Source organism: Macaca thibetana, chromosome 15 (genome assembly GCF_024542745.1).
Source record: "Macaca thibetana thibetana isolate TM-01 chromosome 15, ASM2454274v1, whole genome shotgun sequence".
NCBI classification, from domain to species: Eukaryota; Metazoa; Chordata; class Mammalia; order Primates; family Cercopithecidae; genus Macaca; species Macaca thibetana.
This window is the reverse complement of record NC_065592.1, coordinates 34,510,427-34,535,928: the sequence shown is the minus strand read 5'-3', so window position 1 is coordinate 34,535,928 and position 25,502 is coordinate 34,510,427. Positions and strand designations below refer to the sequence as shown.

The window sequence follows — 25,502 nt, the reverse complement described above, 5'->3', positions numbered from 1 at the left end:
CATAATTTTTAAGTGCGCAAAACCACTGAATTGCTGTAAAATCTGCAACAAACTTAGAAACCAACTCTCACAATCTCCAACGAGTTTTTTTAATTGATCTTAGTAATATTTACTGGGATTGTTGTAAATTTACTTTGTGGATTTAGAAAGTATGCCAGTGATTATTCCCCATAGTTTCAGGTTATATTTTTTAGGGCCATTCTCTGTATTAGGTTGTTTGCTATATCTTACCCAAGGTCTTATTCAACAAACATTTATTATTAAGTACCTACTATGCATAATGGATACAAAGATGAAACAAGAAATGTTCTTTGGAAGGATCTCAAAGTAGTTACAAGTAAAGCAACATTTAAAATTATAAATAGATTTTTTGAAAGGAAATGCATTATCAAGCATTGTAAAATATATGCTCAGAATTAGGTATATGTATATGTGTGTATGTATAGTTTTGTATATGCATTTGTGCACATACATACACACACTTACACACTTTGGAATGTTGGTCAAATCACAACCTTAGTGTATATTGCCAACTGTGTGTAACATGAGTCAACTTCTCCAGGAAAATGTACTTGAGGCCACTTACAATTGCATCTCAATATATTATAGGAAGCTGTTGTATAAAAAATTTTGACACTCATGTCTACTTTCTTTTGGATTACTTATGGGTGTAACTTGGGTTTTATTAACTTGAATTTGAAATTTTCTGTTGAAAGTAGAAAAAAGATGTATCAGTTAAATATATTTTCAGCTCATTAATCTTGTCAAGTTGCTATTGAAAATCAAAATTTAAAGCCTGTAGACATAAAACTAAAGGAACTATTTTAAAAGATAGTAAGAGAGACCTACAAATTATGGCCTTAAACCAACAGCTACAGAGATTACATTCATATAAGTTGAGAATATTAGGGAGGCTGTGGCAGTAAAGAAAAGGGGATCCTTCGAATAGTCTTAGGAGAAAATTTATCCATATAAAAATGAGAAAAGCTCTATACCCTTATCTATCCAACTGGTAAAGTCTGTTTTAAACATATACTTTGAATATAGAATCATGCTTTCAAGTTAAAACATATTATGACAGGATAGCCAGAAAGCCTGGTTATGAGAGAGAGGTCTCTGCTCCTGTGTAATGGGGGCAGGATGCCAGGTGGGGGCAGCTCAGCTCATCCTGCACATCCTTCCCTGCCTCTGACCTCTGATGCCACTTTGTTGAGGACTGCCTGTTCCTGGTTATCTTGGTTTTTTCAGTTTTTGGTACACACATGCATCTCACAATGTCCTAGGGGTATTCACTGGAAGACAAAGAATAGTATCAGGGGAGAAGATTTTAGAGATGGACAGAAATGGCTTCTAACAAGGTCATCATCTAATATCTCAGTAATCTAAAATGCAGTGCTGAACCTATACCATCTGAAAACTGCATGCTGTGTTTAAAAATCCTTATGTTTTACTTATTTTAGTACATCACAGTCTAAGTATGTTATCACTTTTGTCTGAACCAAGCTAGCTGGAAAGTAAAAGAGAAGAACATTTGATAGAAAGAAGGCAAATCTTGTAAATACCAGAGCTATGTAGTATTAGGTAAACAAACTGAAAGGATCTGAGAATAAGAATAAATTTGTTTTAATAAAAAGACTTGGGGCATCACCCCGTTCCACACGTCGTTGTATTAGATACCAAGTTTCCAAAGGTGAGTAAGACCTAGTCTCTGTCCTTAAACTCATAGTCTAGTAGGGACTATGTTTTTGGTGACTTTTTTTAATGGCAAAAGACCAGCACCAGGCAAAACTATGAGGCAGGCAAGTACCCCTCAGCATCCTTCACATCTCTTTTGGTGTCCTTCTAGGAGCATCCTACTGGGACAGAAGGACATGAACTTTGAGATAAGTCTGGGGTGAATTCCATATTACTTTCAATTTGTCACCTCTTGCAAGACTCTTAACCTCTCTGTAAACCAAGTTTTTTCATGAGTGAAATGGGAATAGTCATACTCCCCTCAAGGAATTGTAAGAGTTAAACAAGATAATACTCATTAAACATCTATTACTGTGTTTGGCACTTGACTTAGGAGGTATTTCTTTAAACTTCTAGAACCTCTTCCTTTGGCCCGTCTTTCTTTGGTATCCAGGGGCCTTCTACAGCTAAAAGCAGCACCTGTTTTAGAGAAAAGCAATTGTAAACTAATTTTCAATGAAGCATCAGTGACACATAATAACCAGATGATTACCATTCCTAAAAGCTTTTGAATTTTAAAAACAAATGCCTAGAAAGAGTTGTATTTTATCCAAATTCATAATTCTCTATTGGTGAAATGCCAACCACAGTGGCAGTATGGGGAATAGCTAGCCAGTATACTTACAGTGCTTTTAGAAATAGCTGGAGAAAACAGCAATAGTAGAAACAGATTACATAAATTCAGTTTATTCATCATGTGTTTGGGCACCTCTGGATGACAGAAAGTTTACTAGATGCTGGGGAATTAATGATACAATAATGTATAAATGACAGATTAATAGCCAAAGGCCAGATACAGTGGTTTATGCCTGTAATCCCAGCACTTTGGGAGGCCGAGGCAGGTGGATTGCTCGAGGTCAGGAGTTCAAGACCAGCCTGGCCAACGTGGCAGAACCCCATCTCTACCAAAAACACAGAAATTAGCTGGGCGTGGTATTGCATGCCTGTAATCCCAGCTACTCAGAAGGCTGAGACATGAGAATCGCTTGAACCTGGGAGGTGGAATTGTAGTGAGGCAAGATTGTGCCATTGCACTCCAGCCTGGGCAACAGAGCAAGACCCTGTCTCAAAAAAAAAAAAAAAAAAAAAAAAAAAAAAAAAAAAGAAATTAATAGCCAAGAAAAAAATGTTATCTGTTCATATTTTTCAATGGAGGATTCAAGGATAAATTAACATTTACAAATCATCTACTACTTGCCAGCTATCCCACAGTATCTCTCATATATATTATCTCATTTAACCTTCACAAAAACCTATCAAGATATTGCCCCCAATTTGTAGGTGAGGAAAAAGAAGATGAGAGAGGTTATCTAAAGCCATACAACTAATTGCTGCAAATTGGAATTTGAATCCAGGATGTTGTAATCTATACCACAATGAGTGTTCAAAAACAACAAAGAGTATAGGAGTGAAAGAAGGCCGGGCACAGTGGCTCATGCCTGTAATCCCAACACTTTGGGACACCAAAGTGGGAGAATCACTTGAGCTTGGAAGTTCAAAACCAACCTGAGCAACATAGCAAGACCCTCTCTCTCTATAAAACATACATGCATGCATACATACATACATACATACATACATAAATAACAAAAACGTTTTAAAAAGGGTGAAAGAAGAGAAAAAGGAAACACCACTCTGTGTTTAGACTCATATTTCCTGCCTTTAGTGTACTGTAGAGATATTGCCAGAATACTTCATTGTTATACTTACTTAAATAAAACTTTGGCTAGAAATCATGTGTAATTGTTTCTTTATAACCTGAGGTTCTAAAGTAATTATATGAGATGCAGACCCCTGCCTTCTTGTGAAGGCAAATGGACAAGTGGTATTAGGCATTGTTAGTCATCATACTTTAGGGAGCTTATTAACTGTGATGATCTGAACTGAAAGGGAAATGGACAGTATGTTTGCCAAGGTAAGATATAATTTTCATATGAGGGACTAATGTAAAAACTTTAAAAGAGTCATTATAAATTCATTTTGTTCTTGACTGCTTCAGCAAGTGAAACAGCATCACTTCCTAATGTGACTATATCGACTTACTAAAGATTCAATATTTGGTGGGCTTTGGAATGTAGAAAAACTTACTGTATATAGAATACTTTAGGCTTGTCCTTTTAATTAAGAAGCACAAAATGTGTCATTTACATAAGATACTAAAGTAGAAATGATCTCATAATACTAGCTCCTCAAAAGTATTATTTTCTCAGAGGTATATGAAATTGGTGTATTCAACTCCACCTAAATTCATTAAATCACATGGGATTTCAATGCTAACATATAAAACAAACCATTTCAATGACACAATTATTACTTACTTTTTTTTTAAATAAGAAAACAATTCAAGTATCAAAACCCTGTGGCCGGCAGAGTTGTTTTTGTTTGGGGAAAAGTTGAGAAAAAGAATGACAAGTAAGGAAATCTAGTTTGTTTAGATTTCAAACAAGAGAATCTAGTGCTTTTTACTTTAAAGCTAAGTATTTCATCTTATTTTTGAATAATGTCCCTATATATTATTTCTTCTTATGTTTGCCTTCTATTGTTTTTCATTACCACTAGGAACAGATTTTGACTATCAGCTAGACAATGTAGTTAATCAGCGTGTACTAATTTTATACCTTTAAATTTAGAGCATCAGGTTGTTTTATTTTATTTTATTTATTTATTTATTTATTTTAACTGACATAGACTGAATTTTGGTGTAAAGGGCTGCTGTTATTTTACTCCAGTTCTTTGAAGGATACTTATAAAAGTACTCTTTCCAATTGGCCAACTGTTAATAAACAGTGTGTAAAAATGTTTGAAAGGGTAAGTTCAGAGCAGATATTACCCAGCATTTCCTCCTAAATAAAAATGAAGTATTTTCATTTTGAGAGTTATAGTCATTCTATTTTAAAATCATCTATTCTCATCCTAAATTTGAAAACAACAACAACAACACTGAACATATTGGGCATCCTGTTCCTATATAATTTTGTGTCATCGATTTATGGGTGCCCTCTTGGATGATGATGATGATGATCTAAAGAGACTTGCAGAGTACTTACTCCTACTCTTTCAGCTAACCAATGGAAAAAGTAAGAGAGAGAGATGGAGTTACAGGCAGGGTGCAAGATTAGAAGAATTGGGGGTTTTTATAGTTACCTGGCAGGAAAAAGAAAACAGGAAAGCAGGGCTGAGAAAAATAGTGGGTACTGAAAACAAGAAAAAGACATCAGTATCGTTAAGTGAATATATTTTATGTTCAAGGTTGGAGGCAAATGAATTAAATAGACACTAAATCACAGATGATGGGGTAATAAATAAAGAGGATGGAGTTATAGATAATCATGAAACAGAGAGGATTTTAGTTTTGAAGGATAGAGAACCAGGCTTTAGTTTAAAAATATGGTTAGAAGAGTCCTTAGGCAGAGACATTAACTTGCAGAGATAGCATCTAGACAACATCAGAAAAGAAGTTTCATCATGGCAAAGTTGTCAGTTTAAAGATTTCTGTAACAAATCAGCTTCTATTGACTTAGAAATTTACAGTTAATCTTTTTTGAGTCTCATAATATTTTTAACTAAATCTACTTCACTTAAAGGTATTCTATAATTTAATATCTTTTTGCATTAAGTGCTTTGTGAAGCACTTTTTGGTTAAAAAAAACAATGATTTGAATACCTATAATTCAAGCATTTCTTAGAATGCTCTGACTTCCTGTGCTTTCTGATACGATGTCAAACCTTTGGCATTAACTTTCACTAATACCATTTTGGAGGTTTACACAAATACACAGGGATGCAAGAGGCAATTTTTAAAAACAAATATTCATGTCATATTGTTATGTCATCAATTTTGGATATATTTACTAAAGCAAGACTAAGGCAAAGCTAGATCTTTAAAATTATATTATTTTAATGTTCCACCAAATATGACAGCATGGAAGATGTCACTTATTCTTACCACCAATGGTGCTCGTTTACTACCATTTAAAGGAAACTGATACATAGTGTGCTTATATTCTTACTGGAAAAGAAACATTGTTTTTCAAGGAAGGAAATGAGGATAGTGTTGTGCTTCAGGTCATACAAAGTTGCTTTGCTGAGATTAGAAACCTTGTAGTGCCCAACCATGTAATTTTATCCACTCATTGGACCAAAATACAGTGCCAACCAAGAATGAGAACACATTTGTATCGTTCCAGTCAAAAACGTAGTTGTAGCTGTAACTTAAAATTCTATGAACATATTTTCATGGATACCATTTTAAAAAAAGTTACAAGGGGCTGGGCGCGGTGGCTCAAGCCTGTAATCCCAGCACTTTGGGAGGCTGAGACGGGCGGATCACGAGGTCAGGAGATCGAGACCATCCTGGCGAACACAGTGAAACCCCGTCTCTACTAAAAAATACAAAAAACTAGCCGGGCGAGGTGGCGGGCGCCTGTAGTCCCAGCTACTCGGGAGGCTGAGGCAGGAGAATGGCGTGAACCCGGGAGGCGGAGCTTGCAGTGAGCTGAGATGGTGCCACTGCACTCCAGCCTGGGCGACAGAGCAAGACTCCATCTCCAAAAAAAAAGTTACAAGAACAGTTCTGGAAATGTGGGATTCATGTTAGCCATGGCTAAATTTTAACATAAGGCACATATAAGTGTGTCTTTATGCATGGACATACATATGGCTGTCTTAGAATTCGAGTAAATCACAACCAAAGGCATATTCATAGTTCTGTGTTTAAAATCTCTCATTGATTAGTGTATACTATCCTCTCAGAAGTTGAGGATAGTGTATACTATCCTCTCAGAAGTAGAACCATGTTGTAACAAACCAGATTAATGTCACAGTTTACACATAGCTGTAGTCTTTCGCAAGTAAAAGCTTCAGTCCATATAAGCCTAATATAAATGACTAAGTAATTGGTTATTTTACATCTTTTTAGACACAGATAACCTTAGATTAATAGTGACTGATGAAAAGAAAATAGCCCAGAATTATGTGATCCTAACAAGTCCACTATTTCTCACTTTTTAATTATTTTCTGTTCTCATGATTATGTGTAATCTTTTATGCAGAGATATCACATTAGATATACTTTTTCCCCTTCTATTATTACATTATAAGCATTTCTGTATATTACTACTCATGGTTACTGTTTTAAATAGCTGCCTATTATGCTGTTTGTTGATGTCTCAGCATGACTTTGTTTATATGAGAGGTATTAAGCTTATGCTGTAAACACCTTTATTAATCTGAGATTTTGTATGCTGTTTTGTTAGAGGAAACATTCTATTAATGGTGGCACATTTCAAGTAAAAGCATGTGCTTTTTATTTTCAAATCGCTTATGGCAAAAATTCATTTTCAGTTCAATAAAGTATGTGTTTGTAAGCTTTGTCATCTGCCCCTTGACTGGTAGATGTGCAGGCTAAGGAGTTTTAAGTGTTTGGTTTTGCTTTTGGTAGTTCTGTGTGTATGTGTGTGTGTGTGTTTCTTTTCAGAAGGGGAGGGTAATGTCTTCTGTTGGAACATGCACTCCACCCTCTTTGATAAGGCTTGTGGTAAGATTTGCATCACTACCCATGACAGTCATCCTCATAGCATTAAGCACACAGCTCTTAGCTCCCATAATGATGCGTGGAGGGTGGAGTGTATTGCAGCCATATTCACCTTTCATTTGTGTGTTTGATGTGGCATTTATATTAAGTAGGAGTAATTTTTTTTCTGATTTTTTTTTCTTGTGTCACCAGTGCACCTATTCCATTCTTCCATCGCTGTGCTCCTGTGAACATTTCCTGCTATGCCAAGTTTGCAGAGGCCCTGATCACCTTTGTCAGTGACAATAGTGTCTTACACAGGCTGATTAGTGGAGTAATGACCAGCAAAGAAATTATATTGGGACTTTGCTTGTTATCACTAGGTAATTGTTTTTCTCATTATTAGCTATTGCATAGTATTGGAGAAGAAGACTGTTTTGTCTTTTAGCCAAAATATGAATACAACTGGGGATACTTGTAAAATGTTTAACTTCCCATAGCCAAAATCATTGTTTCAGATTATATATAGTTAAGAATATGTACATATAAGTATGTATATATATCTGAAACTCATTCCCTTTTTTTCTTTCATGGGAGAAAACTAGTGTTTTCCCAAACATTGGTTACTTAGTCCACAGCTACTTTAATATGATAGCAGGAGGCTTCTTCTAATGAATCAACTACCCTCTGTTTTTAGTTATGATTCCTAAAAGGTATATTTACTTATACAGGAGGCGACATATTCTCTTATATATTCCCATCTAAGAATATAGATTTCTGATAGATTAGTTTTGAAGTATGTAATTTCCTTTTCATTGCTACAGTGCATAGTATCAATGTATTGCTGGAAAAATTAGGAAATGTCCACCTATTAGCCACTGAGTTTTCTAGTCCATAAATAGATAATAAATCAAATAAAAAATTTATTTTCAAGATTAACACTCCCTGTATTATTCTAGAACTATGTGTACCTTATCAGAATGTATAGGCCTTCTTAGTTGGGAGAAGTAAACTATGGTAGGAACCAACAGCTATTTCATTATATAAGTAAACTTAGTATTTATGCCTGTTAACAGTTATAGCCATTGAGAAGATACAAGCTGTATTTCCGTCTTTCCTGTCATTAGAGAGTATTTTCTTTTTGCTTAGGTAGTACTTGACTCAATTGAAATAATGCTGTCCATATGAAAATCTATTTCTGTGATATTTGAAAGGCTCCCATCTGTTTTTGGTTCCTGTACATTTATTGCAAAAGTGAGTACCTCAATAATGTTACCTAGACACGAATCCCAACCATTTATTTGGCTTTGCAAGTGGCCCAAAGAAACTTGACTCTTAGTCTAGCTTTATATCAAAATTATTTGGTTTTTGAAATAGTTGAATACTTTAACCAAAAAACTAAAAATCCAATTAAAAATAGTGCCAATAATGTTAAGCCATCAGAATTCTATTTTTTATTAGAATGATTCTCTTTTGAGGCTTAAGTATGTAATATAAACTTAAAAAATCTTTGTTCATTTTTTGTGGAATGGGCCTTTAGATAATTAAGAAATTTATAAATTATTATTTCAGAAATGTAATTCCCATGCAATGGTTAAATCTTTCCTTTCTTCTTTAAGATTTTTACTCAGTATTATAGCACATGGGATTTAGCTTGGGGCAGGTAGAATAATTGGCTGTATAACTCAAACAGCTTTGCTCCTTTTTGAGGAAGGTCTCCTTACCTGGGACCCCCGACCTCAGTTGAGAAATTAGACAGAGGAAGTTCGGCCATAGTAGGCTTCAAGATGTTACTCCACAGGGTCAGACCATCTTTTGGAGTTCTAGAGGAGAAACAGCCAGAAAAGGATGAGATGCCATTTAGCTTCTGGACTGACTGTCAGAGAAGTTAAGTTGGTCCTGAAATACATAGATTACTCAATAAAGGGTAGCGCCTAATTTAACTGATCTCTGTCTATGTGTAGTAATTTTTCTTGTCACCAACATGACATGTCATTCTCTATACTTTGTGTGCTGGCATGTATGTTTGCATGTCTGATGTCTTCCCCGTGGTGAATCCACAACAGTCCTGTGCTGTTTTTGAGTCACCATGTGCATTTGCATGTATTTTTTTCTGTAGTTTATAAACCCACAGTTAGGTGACTTTGGTTTCGAGTGATGCTATTTAAGTGGTACAAGTAGCAAAGTCAAATACAACAGCAGCCAGTTTCCTTCCTTATCTAAATTGTGGTCAGTAGCAACAGATTATTTCCCTGGGGAAAAAAGCAACCATCGAAAAGGTTTTCTTTATATTTACCTGTGTTTTCAAATAATATTCTATATGTTCTCTATTTATCTTCCCTGCAGTTCTATCAATGATTTTGATGGTGATAATCAGGTATATATCAAGAGTACTTGTGTGGATCTTAACAATTCTGGTCATACTCGGTTCACTTGGTAAGCTATTTATTTCTTTGTTTTCATGGTACTTAACTACTTTAGTAGAAAATAGAAATATAAAGAAGAAAATAAATTTTATTTTCACATGCTATATCTTCAAGGAAGACTGTTAATTTTTGCCTTAAAATTTCTCATAATTCTATTTGCCCCTCCCCTCATTTCATCACTGTTGGCATTTGAAGTCCAGACTTTTTTTCTATGCATATGTATATGAACATATATAGTTAAATTTTACCAGCTGAATATGAAACCTTTTAGTAATGGAATTTGTTCTCATTACATTTATAATCTTCACTGGTATGTTTGGTCTTACTGTTCTCATCTGTTCTGTCTTTCCTGAAATTCTTTAGACTACTGTGATTATTAAAGTCAGAAATAAGATGATATATGTTGAGTTCTCCCCTACCTCCCTTAAATTTAGCATAAACTTTGCTTCCTTTCATCCCCTACTCTCTTCTGCTCCCTCCCACTTTTTGCCCTAGTCTGAGCTTTTGTACTAGGGTTATAATTAAAGTTAAAATATTATTTTCACCTGCTGTATCTTTTTAAAAATCTTGTTTATCTTTGCCTTAAAAAGTTTTATGATTATATTTACATTTACGTTTTCCTGGACTAGTTTTAGTAGGAACTACTTGTCCTTCTTCTATAAAGTAGTACAGAACTGCTAGTAAGGAAAACTAAATCAGTTATTTGGAAATAAATTTGAAGAGGTTTTCCTGAATGTAAAGGAAAATTACCAAAAAAGTAAAATGGTAAGTTAGAAGATGATAGCAGAAGAATAAACCATGACCTCAGGAGAAAAAAAAAAATGGAACAGAAACAATAATCAAATACACAAATAAAAAATTTCAGAATTAAAAAGATTCCCCCAAAAGATCATAGGCAAATTTAATTATGATTCAGAATTAGACGAAACTTTAAAGCTCTAGATATTAATAGTGTTGTGATGATTAAATTAGATCACATCTATAAAGGACATACCACAGTTCCTAACACAAATTAAAAGTTTAATACTAAATACTGTCTACCATGGCTATTGTGAATAGCTTCCTCCTTGACATCATTATTTCAATTTCATTCTATTTTTTTAACTTCAGCTTTTCTCCTATAATTCATTTCTGTTTCTAGGAAACATATTTTCTTCTTCCATTTTCTGAATATATTAAACATTTTTCCGAACAATTTTCTTGTACCTGCAAGACTTCAAAATGGAAACATTCCCCTTGCTCTCAAATGTTTTTCACCAATTTCTGGTAGTTTTGATTTGTTTCTTCCTCTTCAACAGATGGAAAATTTGTACTTGGTGTTTGCCAACAAAAAGGCAATGGAATTTGTCTTTGACCTCATTCACTCTTGAGTGCAGATGTTGATGTACCTCGACTTTACTTCAGTTTTTTATCTCCCAGATGTTTATCGTATCAGCCACACACACACACATCTCTCTACTCTGAATTATCCATTTTTTTACTGTGACCTACAAGGCCTTACAGTATGGTCTGGTCCCCAGCTACCTGTCTGCCCACATCTCTACCACTTTCTGCATTGTTCATTGCAGTAGCCACAATGGTCTTCTTGCTCTCATGCTAAGGATGATTCTACCTCAGCCTCTTTGAACTTTGCCTAGAACACTCTTTCCTTAGATAGTGTCATAGATTGCTCTCTGTCTTTGATTCCGTTGCTCAGTTATCATCTTACTAATACCAGTGAGGCCTTGCTTACCCATGATATATAAAATTGCAAAGCTTTCCCTACCCAAACACTCTATATCCTTCTTACCAGGAGATCATTTTTTCTTTAGACTTAATAAATATTGTATTTTTCCTTGTTTTCTTATTTTTCCCCCGCTACTATTACATAAGTTCCATGAGCAGCAAGAGTGAGGACTCAGCCTTGTTTACTGCTCTATCTCTAGCTAGAACAATAGGTGCTGTAGCATTCAACATGTTTGCTGAATGGGTTGAAGGTAGGTATGTAAGTCAGCTCTCATATGTGGAGGTAGGTTTGTCTCCGTCTTCAGTCTCGTTCTTTGAATCTCTCAACCAGTGTTGGAGATTAAAAAATGCTCATCCTTAGCACCCACCACTGTCAGAGGTTTCCTCTTTGTTCCTCCCTTTGGAGGGAACTGTTCTTTTGATTTGCGTGTATTCATTGTACAAATATTTAATCAACTGCATTACTGTGTCAGTGCAAGACACAGAGGTATCTGTGATGAGTACAACAGAGAAGATCCTTGCCCTCTTCAAGCTTCATTGATGTTTTCTGTGATGCTTATTTCCTTCCTTCAGCCTCCTCAGCTTAAATGCTGAGGCTCTTTCTTTGTGATCAGTTCCTCTCAGGGGTGTATGTTTCTACTGGCTGGCTCTTAGCTTCATAGTCAATAATAAATAAATTTGAAGGAAGCTTATTTGATACACTGAAGGATTTATAAGTGCTTAATGTGGAGGATGATAATAGAGTAATGGACACTTTCTTTATGCTGGCAAAAAGTTATTGCTACGTACTTCCCAGCCAAATGGATTGTCACTGCATTAGTCCCATGATGATCAGTAGGAAGGGTCAAGAAAATTGAGAATTTATGTTACACATTTTCTTATGCTAATTACTGCATTAAAAATTGGGTCTTTTGTCTCCAGGAGGCACAGGTGTACTGTGGTGGCTGTATGCAAAGCAAAGAAGGTCTCCCAAAGAAACTATTACTCCCGAGCAGCTTCAGATAGCTGAAGACAACCTTCGGGCCCTCCTCATTTATGCCATTTCAGCTACAGTGTTCACAGTGAGTTTAGGCTTTGGCTTGTCTTTTGGTTTTGTGTTTTATTTGCAGGAGATTATTAATGGAGCAGAAACTCAAATCTAGCTTTTGCATTCCTGACCCTGATCTCCAGTAGATAATATCTCTGTCCCATAGTGTATGAAACACTAAAAAATCTCCTGAAGGATTCCCTCATGGATGAGTGCTATTTGATGAAACATTTTTTCTACCCTGACTGCTTTTTGAGACAGGATGTTCACCTAGAATATTTACATTACCATTTGCTTACAAGAACATATTTCTTACTGTCATAAGATAATTACTTTTTAAAAATGATTCCCTTTACTGCAGAAAAGTATGTTAAAAAATATCATTCCATTTACTTGTTCACTAATTATCTTCCCATTTGTCTTTCAAACTTTTCATTTAACAATATGGCATTATTTCAGAAATATACGTCTGGTCAGGTACAGTGGCTTATGCCTATAATGCTAGCACTTTGGGAGACTGGAGTGGGAGGATCACTTGAGCCCACAAGTTGTAGACCAACCTGGGCAAGATAGTGAAACCCTGTCTCCATAAAAAATTAAAATCAGCTGAGCATGGTGGTGTGCACCTGTGGTCCCAGCTACTTGGGAGGCAGAGGTGGGAGGGTCACTTGAGCCATGATTGTGTCACTGCATTACAGCCTGGGCAACAGAGTGAGAACTTATCTCCAAAATATATATGTGTATTTTTGTGTGTGTGTGTGTGTGTGTATGTGTGTGTGTGTGTGAGATTTGCTGCTTAGGTATTAAGCAATAAAATTACCAATTAACATGTGGTTAAATAATTTATATGTATATCTTTGGTTCATCATTATCTTCTCTCTGAAAAAAGAAAAAAAAATCATTACTTCTAAGAGCAATCCCAAGCTTTTTATTGAGCATCAGAAACAAAAAATAAAGCCACCATAAAACCATTGATGCCAAAAGATATTTGTTAGTTATTGTTATACAGATATTACAACAAAATATGAATGAAATCTCATTTTAGGTACAATTTGCTGTGCCAGCTGCTGGAGATGGGATGTGGGGGTGGGAGGAAGCAAGGGGTGAATCTGACACAGATCCCACTTTTAAGGAGCTGTTGGTCTAATAAGGAAGATAGAAATAAAAACCTCATTTTTGTGGTGTATCTGTTTAAATAAAGAGTCTCATCCTAACTGACAATATGTTTTGATTCATAATGAGTGGCAAAGGGAAAAGGAAAAAATTCTAGGATGTATTAATAAGTTGATAAATCCTTTATATTTTGCTTTAAAGGACACTTGGTAACCGTAATATACAATTGACAATAAATATTGCAAGAGAGATACTTACTGCTAAAATATTATTGAAATTCAAAGAATGCTACCTCCAGGTTTGGGAGTGAAGGGTTATGTTAAAAATTTCCACTATTTTCGGTTTCTATTTTCACTACTTACAATAACTGAAACCATTCTCTCCATACAGGTGATCTTATTCCTGATAATGTTGGTTATGCGCAAACGTGTTGCTCTTACCATCGCCTTGTTCCACGTAGCTGGCAAGGTCTTCATTCACTTGCCACTGCTAGTCTTCCAACCCTTCTGGACTTTCTTTGCTCTTGTCTTGTTTTGGGCGTACTGGATCATGACACTTCTTTTTCTTGGCACTACCGGTAAGAAGATATGCTTCTTTCTCTTAGTGACAAACGTGATTTGCATTCCAGTATTTTAGAACATCAGAGAGAGGTGATTCTTCAGACATTTGTTGGTGACGGTCCAATAGCCATCAGAACTTGTAGTGGTTATGGCTCTTCAACAACCTACTCCATATTCGTCTTTTTTTTTTTAGACAGAGTCTTGCTCTGTCACCCAGGCTGGAGTGCAGTGGCGCTCTCGTGGCTCACTGCAACCTCCGCCTCCCAGGTTCAAGCGATTCTTCTGCCTCAGCCTCCTTAGTAGCTAGGACTACAGGCACATGCCACCATGCCCGGCTAATTTTTGTATTTTTAGTAGAGACGGGGTTTTACCATATTGGCCAAGCTGGTCTTGAACTCCTGACTTCATGATCCACCTGCCTCAGCCTCCCAAAGTGTTGGGATTACAGGCGTGAGCCACTGCTCCTGGCCTTTTTTTTTTTTTTTTTTTTTTTTTTTTTTTTTTTTTTTTTTTTTTGAGACAGAGTGTCTCTCTGTCGCCCAAGCTGGAGTGCAGTGGTGCGATCTCAGCTCACTGCAACCTCTGCCTCACAGGTTTAAAAGGATTTTCCTGCCTTAGCCTCCCGAGCAGCTGGCACTACAGGTATGCACCACCACGCCTGGCTAATTTTTGTATCTTTAGTAGAGACAGGGTTTCTCCATGTTGCCCAGGCTGCTCTTGAACTCCTGGTCTCATGTGATCCGTCCACCTCAGCCTCCGAAAGTGCTGGGATTACAAGTGTGAGGTAGCGCGCCCAGCCCATATTCGTGATTTTTTAGAACATCCTAGCCATGTAAGTCTAGATCAGGGAAGGCCTGAAATTGCATTCTAATTCTGAAATGATCATGAATTTGAAGTAAGTTCTGGTACTGACTCAGACATTTAGATTCCTTCTAAGATGAACCAATGAATGCAATGTCACTCAGGAGTTACCTCAAATCCCAGGTATAGCCAAGGATATACTTACTTCCTTGAGATTTTCTAGTTTGGAAACGATCTGACCCTACCTAGAGCTCCAAGTGAGGATATAGTTAATAGTTAGACACTCAGACTTTCTTACAGCCATACCGAATATCAAAGGTTAAACTTAAATGGAACTAATTGTAAAGAGTATCATAAGGTTAGTAAACTTGTATGTAACTATGTAACTTATCTGTCCATTCAGCACACACACTTAGCAATTGAATATAATAATAATTTCTGTACTTTGTTAAGAAATCTATAATGATTGGATAAATAATAGGTCTTGAAAAAAACTGAAGTGTTTGAAAATTCATGGTTAAACTAAATAATTGATAATATAAGAAGAATTTTATCAAATAGAACAACTTTTAAAAGCTTTATATGATGCCTCTGAGGACATCAAAATGCATAATAGTACAATTCTTAATTTCACAACTTTTCAAGTGATAGTTGTTTTTGTCCCTTTATGAAATAGCACACGGATCAGAAGGTTTGTGGCTTGGGGTAGGGGGGCCCTATTGCCTTCTATTTAATTGCCGTATTTCTGGATTTGTACTTTATGTGCTTCTTCTTTCCTCCCTTGATATTTTCCTAGGCAGTCCTGTTCAGAATGAGCAAGGCTTTGTGGAGTTCAAAATTTCTGGGCCTCTGCAGTACATGTGGTGGTACCATGTGGTGGGCCTGATTTGGATCAGTGAATTTATTCTGGCGTGTCAGCAGATGACAGTGGCAGGAGCTGTGGTAACATACTATTTTACTAGGTGAGAATTTGTTGTTATTAGAAAATTCAAGTTCATCTAAGGGACGGTGTCCACAGGCTGGAGGGGAAGGGAATCAGACTGGGGCTGGTAGGAGTTTCATTTCTTTAACAAAATAATTAGAAATGAATATGATAGAGTGTTATATATAGTTGATAATTCTGGGAGGTGGTCAAATGAGAGATTGTTGTTTTATTCTTTATACTTTTCTGCAGTTGTCTCAAAAAATTTATCGTGATGTCACAAGTTGTATTTAGCAGAAGAATAAATCTTATAGTGGTGCCATACGTACTTCTGCTTTGTATAAAAGTCCATCAAAGGACAAATCTTTTTAGTTTGTTTAGACCGGAACAAGTGTGAGTTCCCTTTGCTAACTTTAGAGCCAAATATGAAAGCTTTAGGCCTCATAGTTTTCTATTATAATTATATGCCAAGTCTAAATTGAACATCTTTTTAAATTCTGTTTTCTGATTATGTGGTTAACCCCATAAGTATTCACTAATAAAAGCTTTCGGAGCACAGTTTTATTTAACTTGAAGTATTAGAGCATCAGAACCCCATGAAACCATAGAGCAATGACATTAATTTTATATAGCATGTGTGTAGCATTTGTAATAGTTATATATCACTTGGCCATTTTGTCATAAGACAAAATAAGAATGATGAGCTGATTTTTTTTTTTTTCACTGCATTGAACTCTAAACCATACCTGTGTTTCCATCCTGATCTAGGCTTTGTTTTAATTGTCTTTGGTCATTTTTTAAATAGGGATAAAAGGAATTTGCCATTTACACCTATTTTGGCATCAGTAAATCGCCTTATTCGTTACCACCTTGGTACGGTGGCAAAAGGATCTTTTATTATCACATTAGTCAAAATTCCGCGAATGATCCTTATGTATATTCACAGTCAGCTCAAAGGAAAGGTAAGAGGAAAATGCATTTCTGTACTTTCTGTGGGCACATTCCAGACCTCAGTTCTGCATGTAGGAAAGCACCCAATAATGTTAAATACAAAGTTGTGTTTTCTTCAAAGTCTTTACGAGGCAAAATCTAGCCCTTCTACCCTGTCTCCCACTCATGCGCTCCGTATGCTCTGGCAAAATTCATCCAATCACTAGTTACTAAAAGTTTCCTGTGCTGCTCTTCCTCTCTGTTAACTCACATATCTTCCTTATTAGAACTTCTTCCCTATCCTTGACTGTGGGAATAACATGCATTTCAACATAGTTTAGCTCAAATTCTACCCCTTTGTAGAAACCTTTCCTGATTCCTGCCATCTCCCAAATGATGCTGTCTCTTTGTTCTCCACTCTTACAACACTTAGTATCTATACTACATTCTGACTGTAACTTTTTTGTATTTAGTATTTTTTTCTCCTACTAGATCGTAAGTACCTTGCAGGTGTTACAAACTTCGTTGTATCTTATATGCAATAGAGACTAAATAAACATTGAATTTAACTTATTAAAAATAATTCAGTCATTATGTTTTAAGGAGGAAGTAGACAAGTATGGAGGCTTTGAAGCATAAATTGTGATTTTAAAATTTTTATTTATTTTTCTAATGTTTGAAGTCTTCTATATGACAGTTTGATTCTTTGGTTTTTTGATTATTTCAATTTTTCCCCTATCCAGGAAAATGCTTGTGCACGATGTGTGCTGAAATCTTGCATTTGTTGCCTTTGGTGTCTTGAAAAGTGCCTAAATTATTTAAATCAGGTAAAATATTTTAAAAATAAATCTAATATTTACTTTCAAAGATAGGTTCATTGTTTCTTCTCCTAAGCTAAAATAAACTTAATTGAAAGATGTTATGTTTTTCTTGTGGTATTGTACATTGTACCTTGATAAAGTATGTCTATTTCAATCATATTCTTATTTTTTAAATTAATGTATATGCTTGCCAAGGCTCATTATTATTTTAATTTTTTCCAACTATTATTTTAGGTTTAGGGGTACATGAACAGGTTTGTTACATAGGTTATTATTTTTATTTTAATAAATAGATGAAACATCACTAGGATTTGTTTTTCAGGGAAAGCATTTATCTCTTATCCCTTAATTCACATTCCTTCATTTTTTAAGTTTTCCCTAAGAATCTGACTACTGTGGCTATTATTATCCTTTCATTTTTAAAAATGTTGTTTGAAAACTTCAGTGTAAAGCTGTTGTGACGCTTTATCCCTCTCTGCAACTAGCTACTATCATTCAAACTAGTGTGCTCTCTATGCTGATACTTTTTTTTAGGGGGGGGGTCCCCAACTGTTAAACACTATGATATTGGCCTGGGAAATATTATCAAAGGAAGTACTACTTAAAAGCTTGAATGGAAGAATTGATATTTATAGGATAAAAGGGCTTAGGGGAATGGGTTAGTCCTCTATCTATCTAATATCTGAGGATCTAGGAGTCTCTGTGGGGCATTCCTTCCTTCTTTTCTTTATTTTTTTAAGTTACTTTTCCATTCCCCAAAAGTCAATTCTAATGTATTAATGCCCTCATCTAATAGGCCAGAGGTAAAATTGACTTTCTCACCATTTGCCGCTAAGTGATTAAAGAGTAGCATTGCACTTTCCATTCACTTCAGGCTAGTCACAGGTTGATAGTTCTATGGTCATGGTATTGAGCATGCCCGGACTTTGCTTTACTGGGCTCTGTGGTTACTATGAGAAAGTAGGTATGATGTTTCATTAGCAAAATACATTCTTATAGGTCATAATATTCCCTATGGATGTATAAGTGTTTGGAAGCTCATTCTTAAAATAATTAGTAACGGCCATAACAGCCTGAAAAATTGGGTTCTTTAAAATTGGTTTGAGGCCAAATCATCTTTATCAGAAAGTTGGTGGATACACTAAAGATGATCATAATTGCATTTTTATACCCATCACTAAGTAGCTTATCCTTGGAGAGGTATGCTAAGCCCAGATCTCTAGTCTCAATCCCACTGCCGTCCCCCAGGCACCTTTTGCTTTTGCAGTTTTCCAAGTGTGCCTGGGATGACTTCCAACACCTGAGTAGTTCCTACTGAATCTTAATGATTCTGCCTGAGCGTCACTCCAAGAAGCCATCCTTCACCACACCAGCCCCTCTGCTGAGCTTCTAACACTAGGTCATACCTTAATATTCAAATACTAACAACACTATATCAAAGTTATCTATTAACTTTACCTTTACATTTCTAGCTCCTTTAAAGTAAAGATCTTCTTTTTCTTGGTCTCCTCAGAAGCTAGCACAGTGCCCAATATACAATAGGTGGTCTTTTAGTGTTTTCTGAATGAACTATTAATTATATTAGTGAATATTTGGACTCAAAAAGACTAACAGGGTGATACAAAACTATAAAAATCTTGAAAAGGAGATGTGCAGTTATACTGAAGGAAGAAAACACATCATATGATATCAAGATAGTCGATTAAAAGGTTACAAAAATCAAAGGTTTTGAGCATATCCCAAGCTAAACATTAGTCAGTGATTTAGTACCAACAACCGTGAGATGTTGATCTTTTTTGTACATATTTTGTCCATTTTGGTCAGCATTTTGTAGGCATGATGTTTGAAGTTTTAAGTGGAACATTAAAATAGTAGTAAATCAAACATGTGAGCAAAGGCTTAGGGAGAGTTATTCTGAACTCATACTTTGTAGTTCTGTTTGGGAATACAAAGTGCTACAATGTGGGGACTGATCACCCGCAGTGCTTCATGTCTCCTGGGCTCATAGGAAATGGCCACGTTTGAAATGTGGTCAACACAACTCTTTAAGGCTAGCATTATTTTCTCATCTATTTATATACATTTATATAAATATATATAAATATATATACATTTCTGAGTGGCATAAACAAACAAAAATATGGTTTATTATAGAAAATATGCAGACATCTCAAATTTTAATGATTCATTCTGTAAACTAAGACACTGATGTTTTTAAAGAAAATCTATTGAGGTCAGGCACGGTGGCTCATGCCTGTAATCCCAACACTTTGGGAGGCCGAGGCAGGTGGATCATTTGAAGTCAGGAGTTCGAGACCATCCTGGCCAACATGGTGAAACCCCATCTCTAACGAAAATACAAAAATTAGCCAGATGTGGTGGCTCATGCCTGTAGTCCCAGCTACTCCGGAGGCTGAGGCAGGAGAATCGCTTGAACCTGGGAGGCCGAGGTTGTAGTGAGCCGAGATTGAGCCATTGCATTCCAACCTGGGCAACAGAGCGAGACTCTGTCAAGAAAAGAGAAAGAAAGAAAGAAAGCCTGTTGAAATTAAGATTTGCAACATACTTGTAATTTTTATGACTTTGAAAAAGTCTAAGAATTTAGAACAAAATTGGATGAGGCATACAGTATGAGTTTGACTTTGTGCCCTGTCTTAATCTGTTCAGGCTTCTATAACAAAATACCATATGCTAGGTGGCTTCTAAACAACAGAAATTTATTTTTCATAGTTATGTAGTTTATGAGAACTATCCCCATAGTTCTAGAGGCTGGGAAATCCAAGATCAAGGCACCAGCAAAATCCGTGGCTTGTGTGGGCCTGTTTCCTGGTTCAGAGATGGCGCTTTCTTACTGTGACTTCACATGGTGGAAGAGACAAAATAGCTCTTTGGGGTAATTTTTTTAACAAGGGTACTAATCCCATTCATGAGAGTAGACCCCTCATGACCTAATCACCTCCCAAAGACCCTACCTACTAATACCATTACCTTGCTGACTATGTTTCAACATATGAACTTGGAGAAGACACAAACATTCAGACCATAGCATTCCCTTTCTCCCCTGTGCCTTAAATAAGAAAGGAATAATTGTCATTACCTTTCATTTATTTAATTTATAAGGATCCACACAGAACTGCACATACCCTATATTCCCTTAGCATTGCTGTCTAGCTTGCCCCTATTAAGTGAGTCATTATGTAAATATTTTAAACTTTAAGAGAATTTCTGGGTCCTTCACTAGAGAAAGGAAAGAAGATGTAAAAATTAAGAAGTTGTATTCTGGGACAGATGGCCACACAGGCCTGTTACATGCATGTGACCCTCTGCCCTAACATATTTTCTTTCACATGATCAGTACTTTTTAACTATATCCCGTCACACAGAATTACAACCAGGGATTGCGTGGGCTAACAGGCATCCTTTAAAAAGATTTCCGGATGGTGGTCATCCTTCATCTTGCTCCTGGGGGTTGAATATCCTCAAGCTTGTGTCCTACCCAAGCAAATGTTGAGCGTGGGCTAAATGTTAATCAGTGATGTCTGTCTGTGGGCAGTTTAACTCCAGATAAGGAAGGCTGTCTGAGAAGAAGGTGGGTGGACTCTAAAAATCTTAACCAAGAAGTCTGAAGAAAGTTCAGGGAATAGTTATCAGGGAAAGCCACAAAGGACTCCAAAATTCCTAAGAACCTTAAGCATGAATTCTTTTAGACTAGGAAGTATAGAAAAGGAGGGAATTTTCATTGGCCTGCTATGATTTGCAGCACATTTTTCTTCCTGAAGAAGTCATCTTGACCTTTGTGTATCCAGTTCATCTTCCTACCTTGGGAGGGAGTGAAAGAGCTTGCAAAATAGCCACCTACTTTTTTTCAGTTGGGTTGAATACAAAGGAATTGCATAGATCCATAGAAATATTGCCAAAAAGGCTAAATTTCTGTGACTATGTTCGACCCGCACAGAAATTTCTCAGAGGGGTGGAGAAAATAAATTATTGCTGCTTATTTATCTACAAACAGATAGACTTCTGCCCTAAAAGCAGATGGAATGGCGCAGGGTGGGGTGATAAGAGAGAAGCAAAAGAGGAATAATAATAATTCACAAATGAAATGAAGCTTCTAAAAACTAATGAGGGAAACAAAAAAGTTTTTATAGTTTAGTTTGGAAGTGTTGGGCATTCTCCTCATGTCAGCTGGTCTGATGATAACAGAGGAGAGAGACTGGAGACATGTGGGTCCTCTCTTGCTTCTGTCTCAAAGAAATTCATGGTGAACTGGAAAGGGTAGAACACTATAGTTAAGAGTGAGTTGTTCCCATTGAGGGTGGGAGTGACCATAAGCTAGTACCTAGTTGATTTAAATGGGTTGTCCAATTTCCTTGATTCTAGACATTATGAAGCTACTTAGCATCAGGATGCATCTCATAATCAATACGTATATTTGATATGGTAGGATATTTTCTCCTAAAAACTTGTTATGAATAACTGGCTCATTAGTCTCTTGATTATATCTTAGAATGTGGGAAATAAGGTATTTCTCTTCAAGGGAGTCATACTCCAGATCACTGAAGACCTTTGTCAATTAAATTGTTGAACTGAAGAATTACAGTGAGAGATGCTGAAAGATTGAAAGTTGTGGAGGAAGTTACTAAAACTTGAAATGAGTAAATGTGGTTTGTATTTCCAATAAGAGGGTGGGTTCCACATACAGTAGATGAGGGAGTAGATGAGATTGATATTAATCCTTGGCAGTACTCTAGAACAGGAGGTCAGCAAGCTTTCTCTGTGAGGGACCAGAGAGTAAATAGTTTTGGCTTTATGGGCCATACAGGATCTTTCATGACTGCACAATTCCATCACTGTAGCATGAAAGCAGCCATAGACAATAGGTAAACAATGAGCACAGCTGTAAATAAAGTAAAAAACTTTATTTACAAAAGTAATTGGCGGCCGGGCGCGGTGGCTCAAGCCTGTAATCCCAGTACTTTGGGAGGCCGAGGCGGGTGGATCACGAAGTCAGGAGATCGAGACCATCCTGGCTAACATGGTGAAACCCCGTCTCTACTAAAAATACAAAAAACTAGCCGGGCGAGGTGGCGGGCGCCTGTAGTCCCAGCTACTCGGAGGCTGAGGCGGGAGAATGGCGTAAACCCGGGAGGCGGAGCTTGCAGTGAGCCGAGATCGCGCCACTGCACTCCAGCCTGGGTGACACAGCGAGACTCCGTCTCAAAAAAAAAAAAAAAAAAAAAAGTAATTGGCAGGCCAGATATGGCCTACAGGTGATAGGTTCACTACCTCTTCTATAGAATAAATCGTTAACTGGGTGTTTTTGTGAGTACTTAGGGAACTGGTGCGAACTGGGAACCAATCTGTGTTCTTTCAGAATAGAACTGGCTGGGGCAGTTCTTCTTCATCGTTTTTCAGCAAGGTTAATGTTACACAAGATCAAAAGTATAGTTTATTTTTACTTCTTTGGCAGAGTATTTCAAAAGAAGCTTTTGTAGAAGATGGAAAAAAAAACACGTGGACCACTGCAGTTAGGTAGTTAACTCTGTGGTGCCTGCTGTCTTTTATCTGATAAGAATCACTGACAGATGACAATATAAGGGAGCAACAAGCAGGTAGATGCTAATGAACACTTAGTATGATTTCTTCAAGATGTTCTGTATTTTAGTTTTTGAGATAAAAAGACTTATAGTAATATATTCTGATAATAAACTTCCACAATTTGTATGATGGAATTCTATATACCAAAATCATACTGTACTTCTGTTTTGTTTTTCTTTTTTTGGAGATGGAGTCTTACTCTGTCGCCCAGACTGGAGTGCAGTGGTGCAATCTCGGCTAACTGCAACCTCCACCTCCCTGGTTCAAGCAATTCCCCTGCCTCAGCCTCCCAAGCAGTTGGGATTACAGGCGCACCCCACCACGCCTGGCTAACTTTTTTGTATTTTTAGTATAGACGGGGTTTCACCATGTTGGCCAGACTGGTCTCGAACTCCTGACCTCAGGTAATCCACCCGCCTCGACCTCCCAAAATGCTGGGATTACAAGCATGAGCCACCATGCCCATCCTCATAATGTGTTTCTTAAAGAGCACCATAATTTATTTCCTACTGCCCCATTACTGAAAAAAGCTTAGGAACCACAGGTAGTGACCTGCTCAGTAAAATACTCTCTTTGGCTCTGAAATGTTCTGCATTTTTAGTCAATGAATTTAATCATATAATGGCAAGTTAAATTTTTGATAATTCAAACCTCATCTTCATTACAGACTCCTAATAATTAACAAGCTTATAATTAGAATATTCATAAATTGTAGACCATCTCTCCTGGGCTCAGTGGTTAAAGCTTTATAGACAACACAGTATAAAGCAAGCCCTTTATCTCCCACAGTTTCCCAGCAATCCCAACATTTGGGACCCAGTGACAATTTAAGTCAGCACTAAACCCAAAATTCCTCAGGACCAAAAGTTTTAGTCACAAAGTTCATATACTTTTCCTTCCTAAGACTCAAACATATTTGATGTTATAATACTTTTTCACACTTCCCAGAAAACATCAATGCTGTTCTAGAATGTAACATAAAAAAGAATGGAAAAAAAAATCAGTCTGTGACTAGTAGGTCAAAGAGCACATGGGGCAGCAGAAGCAGGTATAATTGAATGAAAGCGTATCAGCTAGAACTCAGTATTTTAAGGAACAGAAAGCTCAGCTCAATCTGACCTGAACAAGGGAGAGGGAGGGGAATGTGGAGCAGGGAAGAGCTGGGATTCTTAGCAATTTATTAGCTTCTATAACAGAAAAGTTCAGAAATCTGGCAAGTTCCCAATGTCCCAATTGTCACCAAGGTGAAGTACCTGGTTCTCCCTGCTCTGACTTCATGGTGTTGGCCTCACCCTCAGTTTTACACTGTGACCTTCAGCAGCTCTTCTCATTATGTTAGCCAAACAGCTATAGCCATTCATACCCTCACACCTTCAAGAGAACCTATGGAAGAGAAAGAAAGCCTCTTTTTCCCAGAAGCCCCAGGGAATATCACTTTTGCTTTCATTGGCTCTGATTGGTTTATTTACCAATTCTGAACCAATCATTGTGGCCAGTAGGTATAGTATGCTAATTGGCTTATGTCAGTCAAGACCCATCCCCAGAGCCTGAGGTAGTGACAGTCTCACTGGGACTGAAACAGGGAATGGGGTAAGGCTGTTTTCTCCAAAAAGATTTAGGATTCTGCTCCCAGGAGGAGGAGGGGTATAAAATGCCAGCCATCAAAGAGCTATGTACTACAAGAGCTGTGAGAAGTGAGAGCATAGAAGAAAGCCACCAAGGAGGAGATAGTAGACAGTTCAGATAGAACACCACAGCAATCTGATGCCCGCACCTACCTCTTCAGCTTTTAAAGCATCACCTAAATGATTACAGTGCACTGCTGATGTTCACAGTCACGACCCTGAGTCATCTAGGAAAGATTAAATTATGTTTGATTTACTAAGACAGGGAAGAAGTTAATGGATGTTAGAAAGGTTTGTGTATGTTTTAATAAATAACAGTGTTTTTAAAGGACCAAAACTAAGCCAAATGGAAAGTTATTTTTACCATATGAGGCTTTAAATCTTATATTTTCTTGTACTTAGTCTCAATCTTACCTCATTAAAGGGTGCCATGTGTTTGACTGAAATATTTTTAAAAGCTGTGTTTTAGCTATACTCAGTTTATATCTTAACAAAGGAAGTTTCAGTTGTTGATGAAAATGTTGTTTTTGCTTTTGTCCAGAATGCATACACAGCCACAGCTATCAACAGCACCAACTTCTGCACCTCAGCAAAGGATGCCTTTGTCATTCTGGTGGAGAATGCTTTGCGAGTGGCTACCATCAACACAGTGGGAGATTTTATGTTATTCCTAGGCAAGGTAAGACCAAGTATTTTTTTCTGCAACTT

General features: G+C 36.8%; 1 protein-coding gene across 4 annotated transcripts in view; it reads left to right on the top strand.

Moving 5' to 3' along the window:
• The window catches only part of SLC44A1 (solute carrier family 44 member 1), a 196,918-nt gene that overhangs the window by 107,356 nt on the left and 64,060 nt on the right, over positions 1 to 25,502 (top strand). For all 4 annotated transcript variants that reach the window (XM_050761843.1, XM_050761842.1, XM_050761844.1 and 1 more), the window contains 8 exons: positions 7,460 to 7,629; positions 9,593 to 9,682; positions 12,319 to 12,458; positions 13,928 to 14,114; positions 15,695 to 15,860; positions 16,626 to 16,782; positions 17,494 to 17,577; positions 25,336 to 25,473. In XM_050761843.1, the coding sequence (XP_050617800.1) occupies positions 7,460 to 7,629; positions 9,593 to 9,682; positions 12,319 to 12,458; positions 13,928 to 14,114; positions 15,695 to 15,860; positions 16,626 to 16,782; positions 17,494 to 17,577; positions 25,336 to 25,473 (1,132 nt within the window). The remainder of the gene's footprint in view (positions 1 to 7,459; positions 7,630 to 9,592; positions 9,683 to 12,318; positions 12,459 to 13,927; positions 14,115 to 15,694; positions 15,861 to 16,625; positions 16,783 to 17,493; positions 17,578 to 25,335; positions 25,474 to 25,502) is intronic.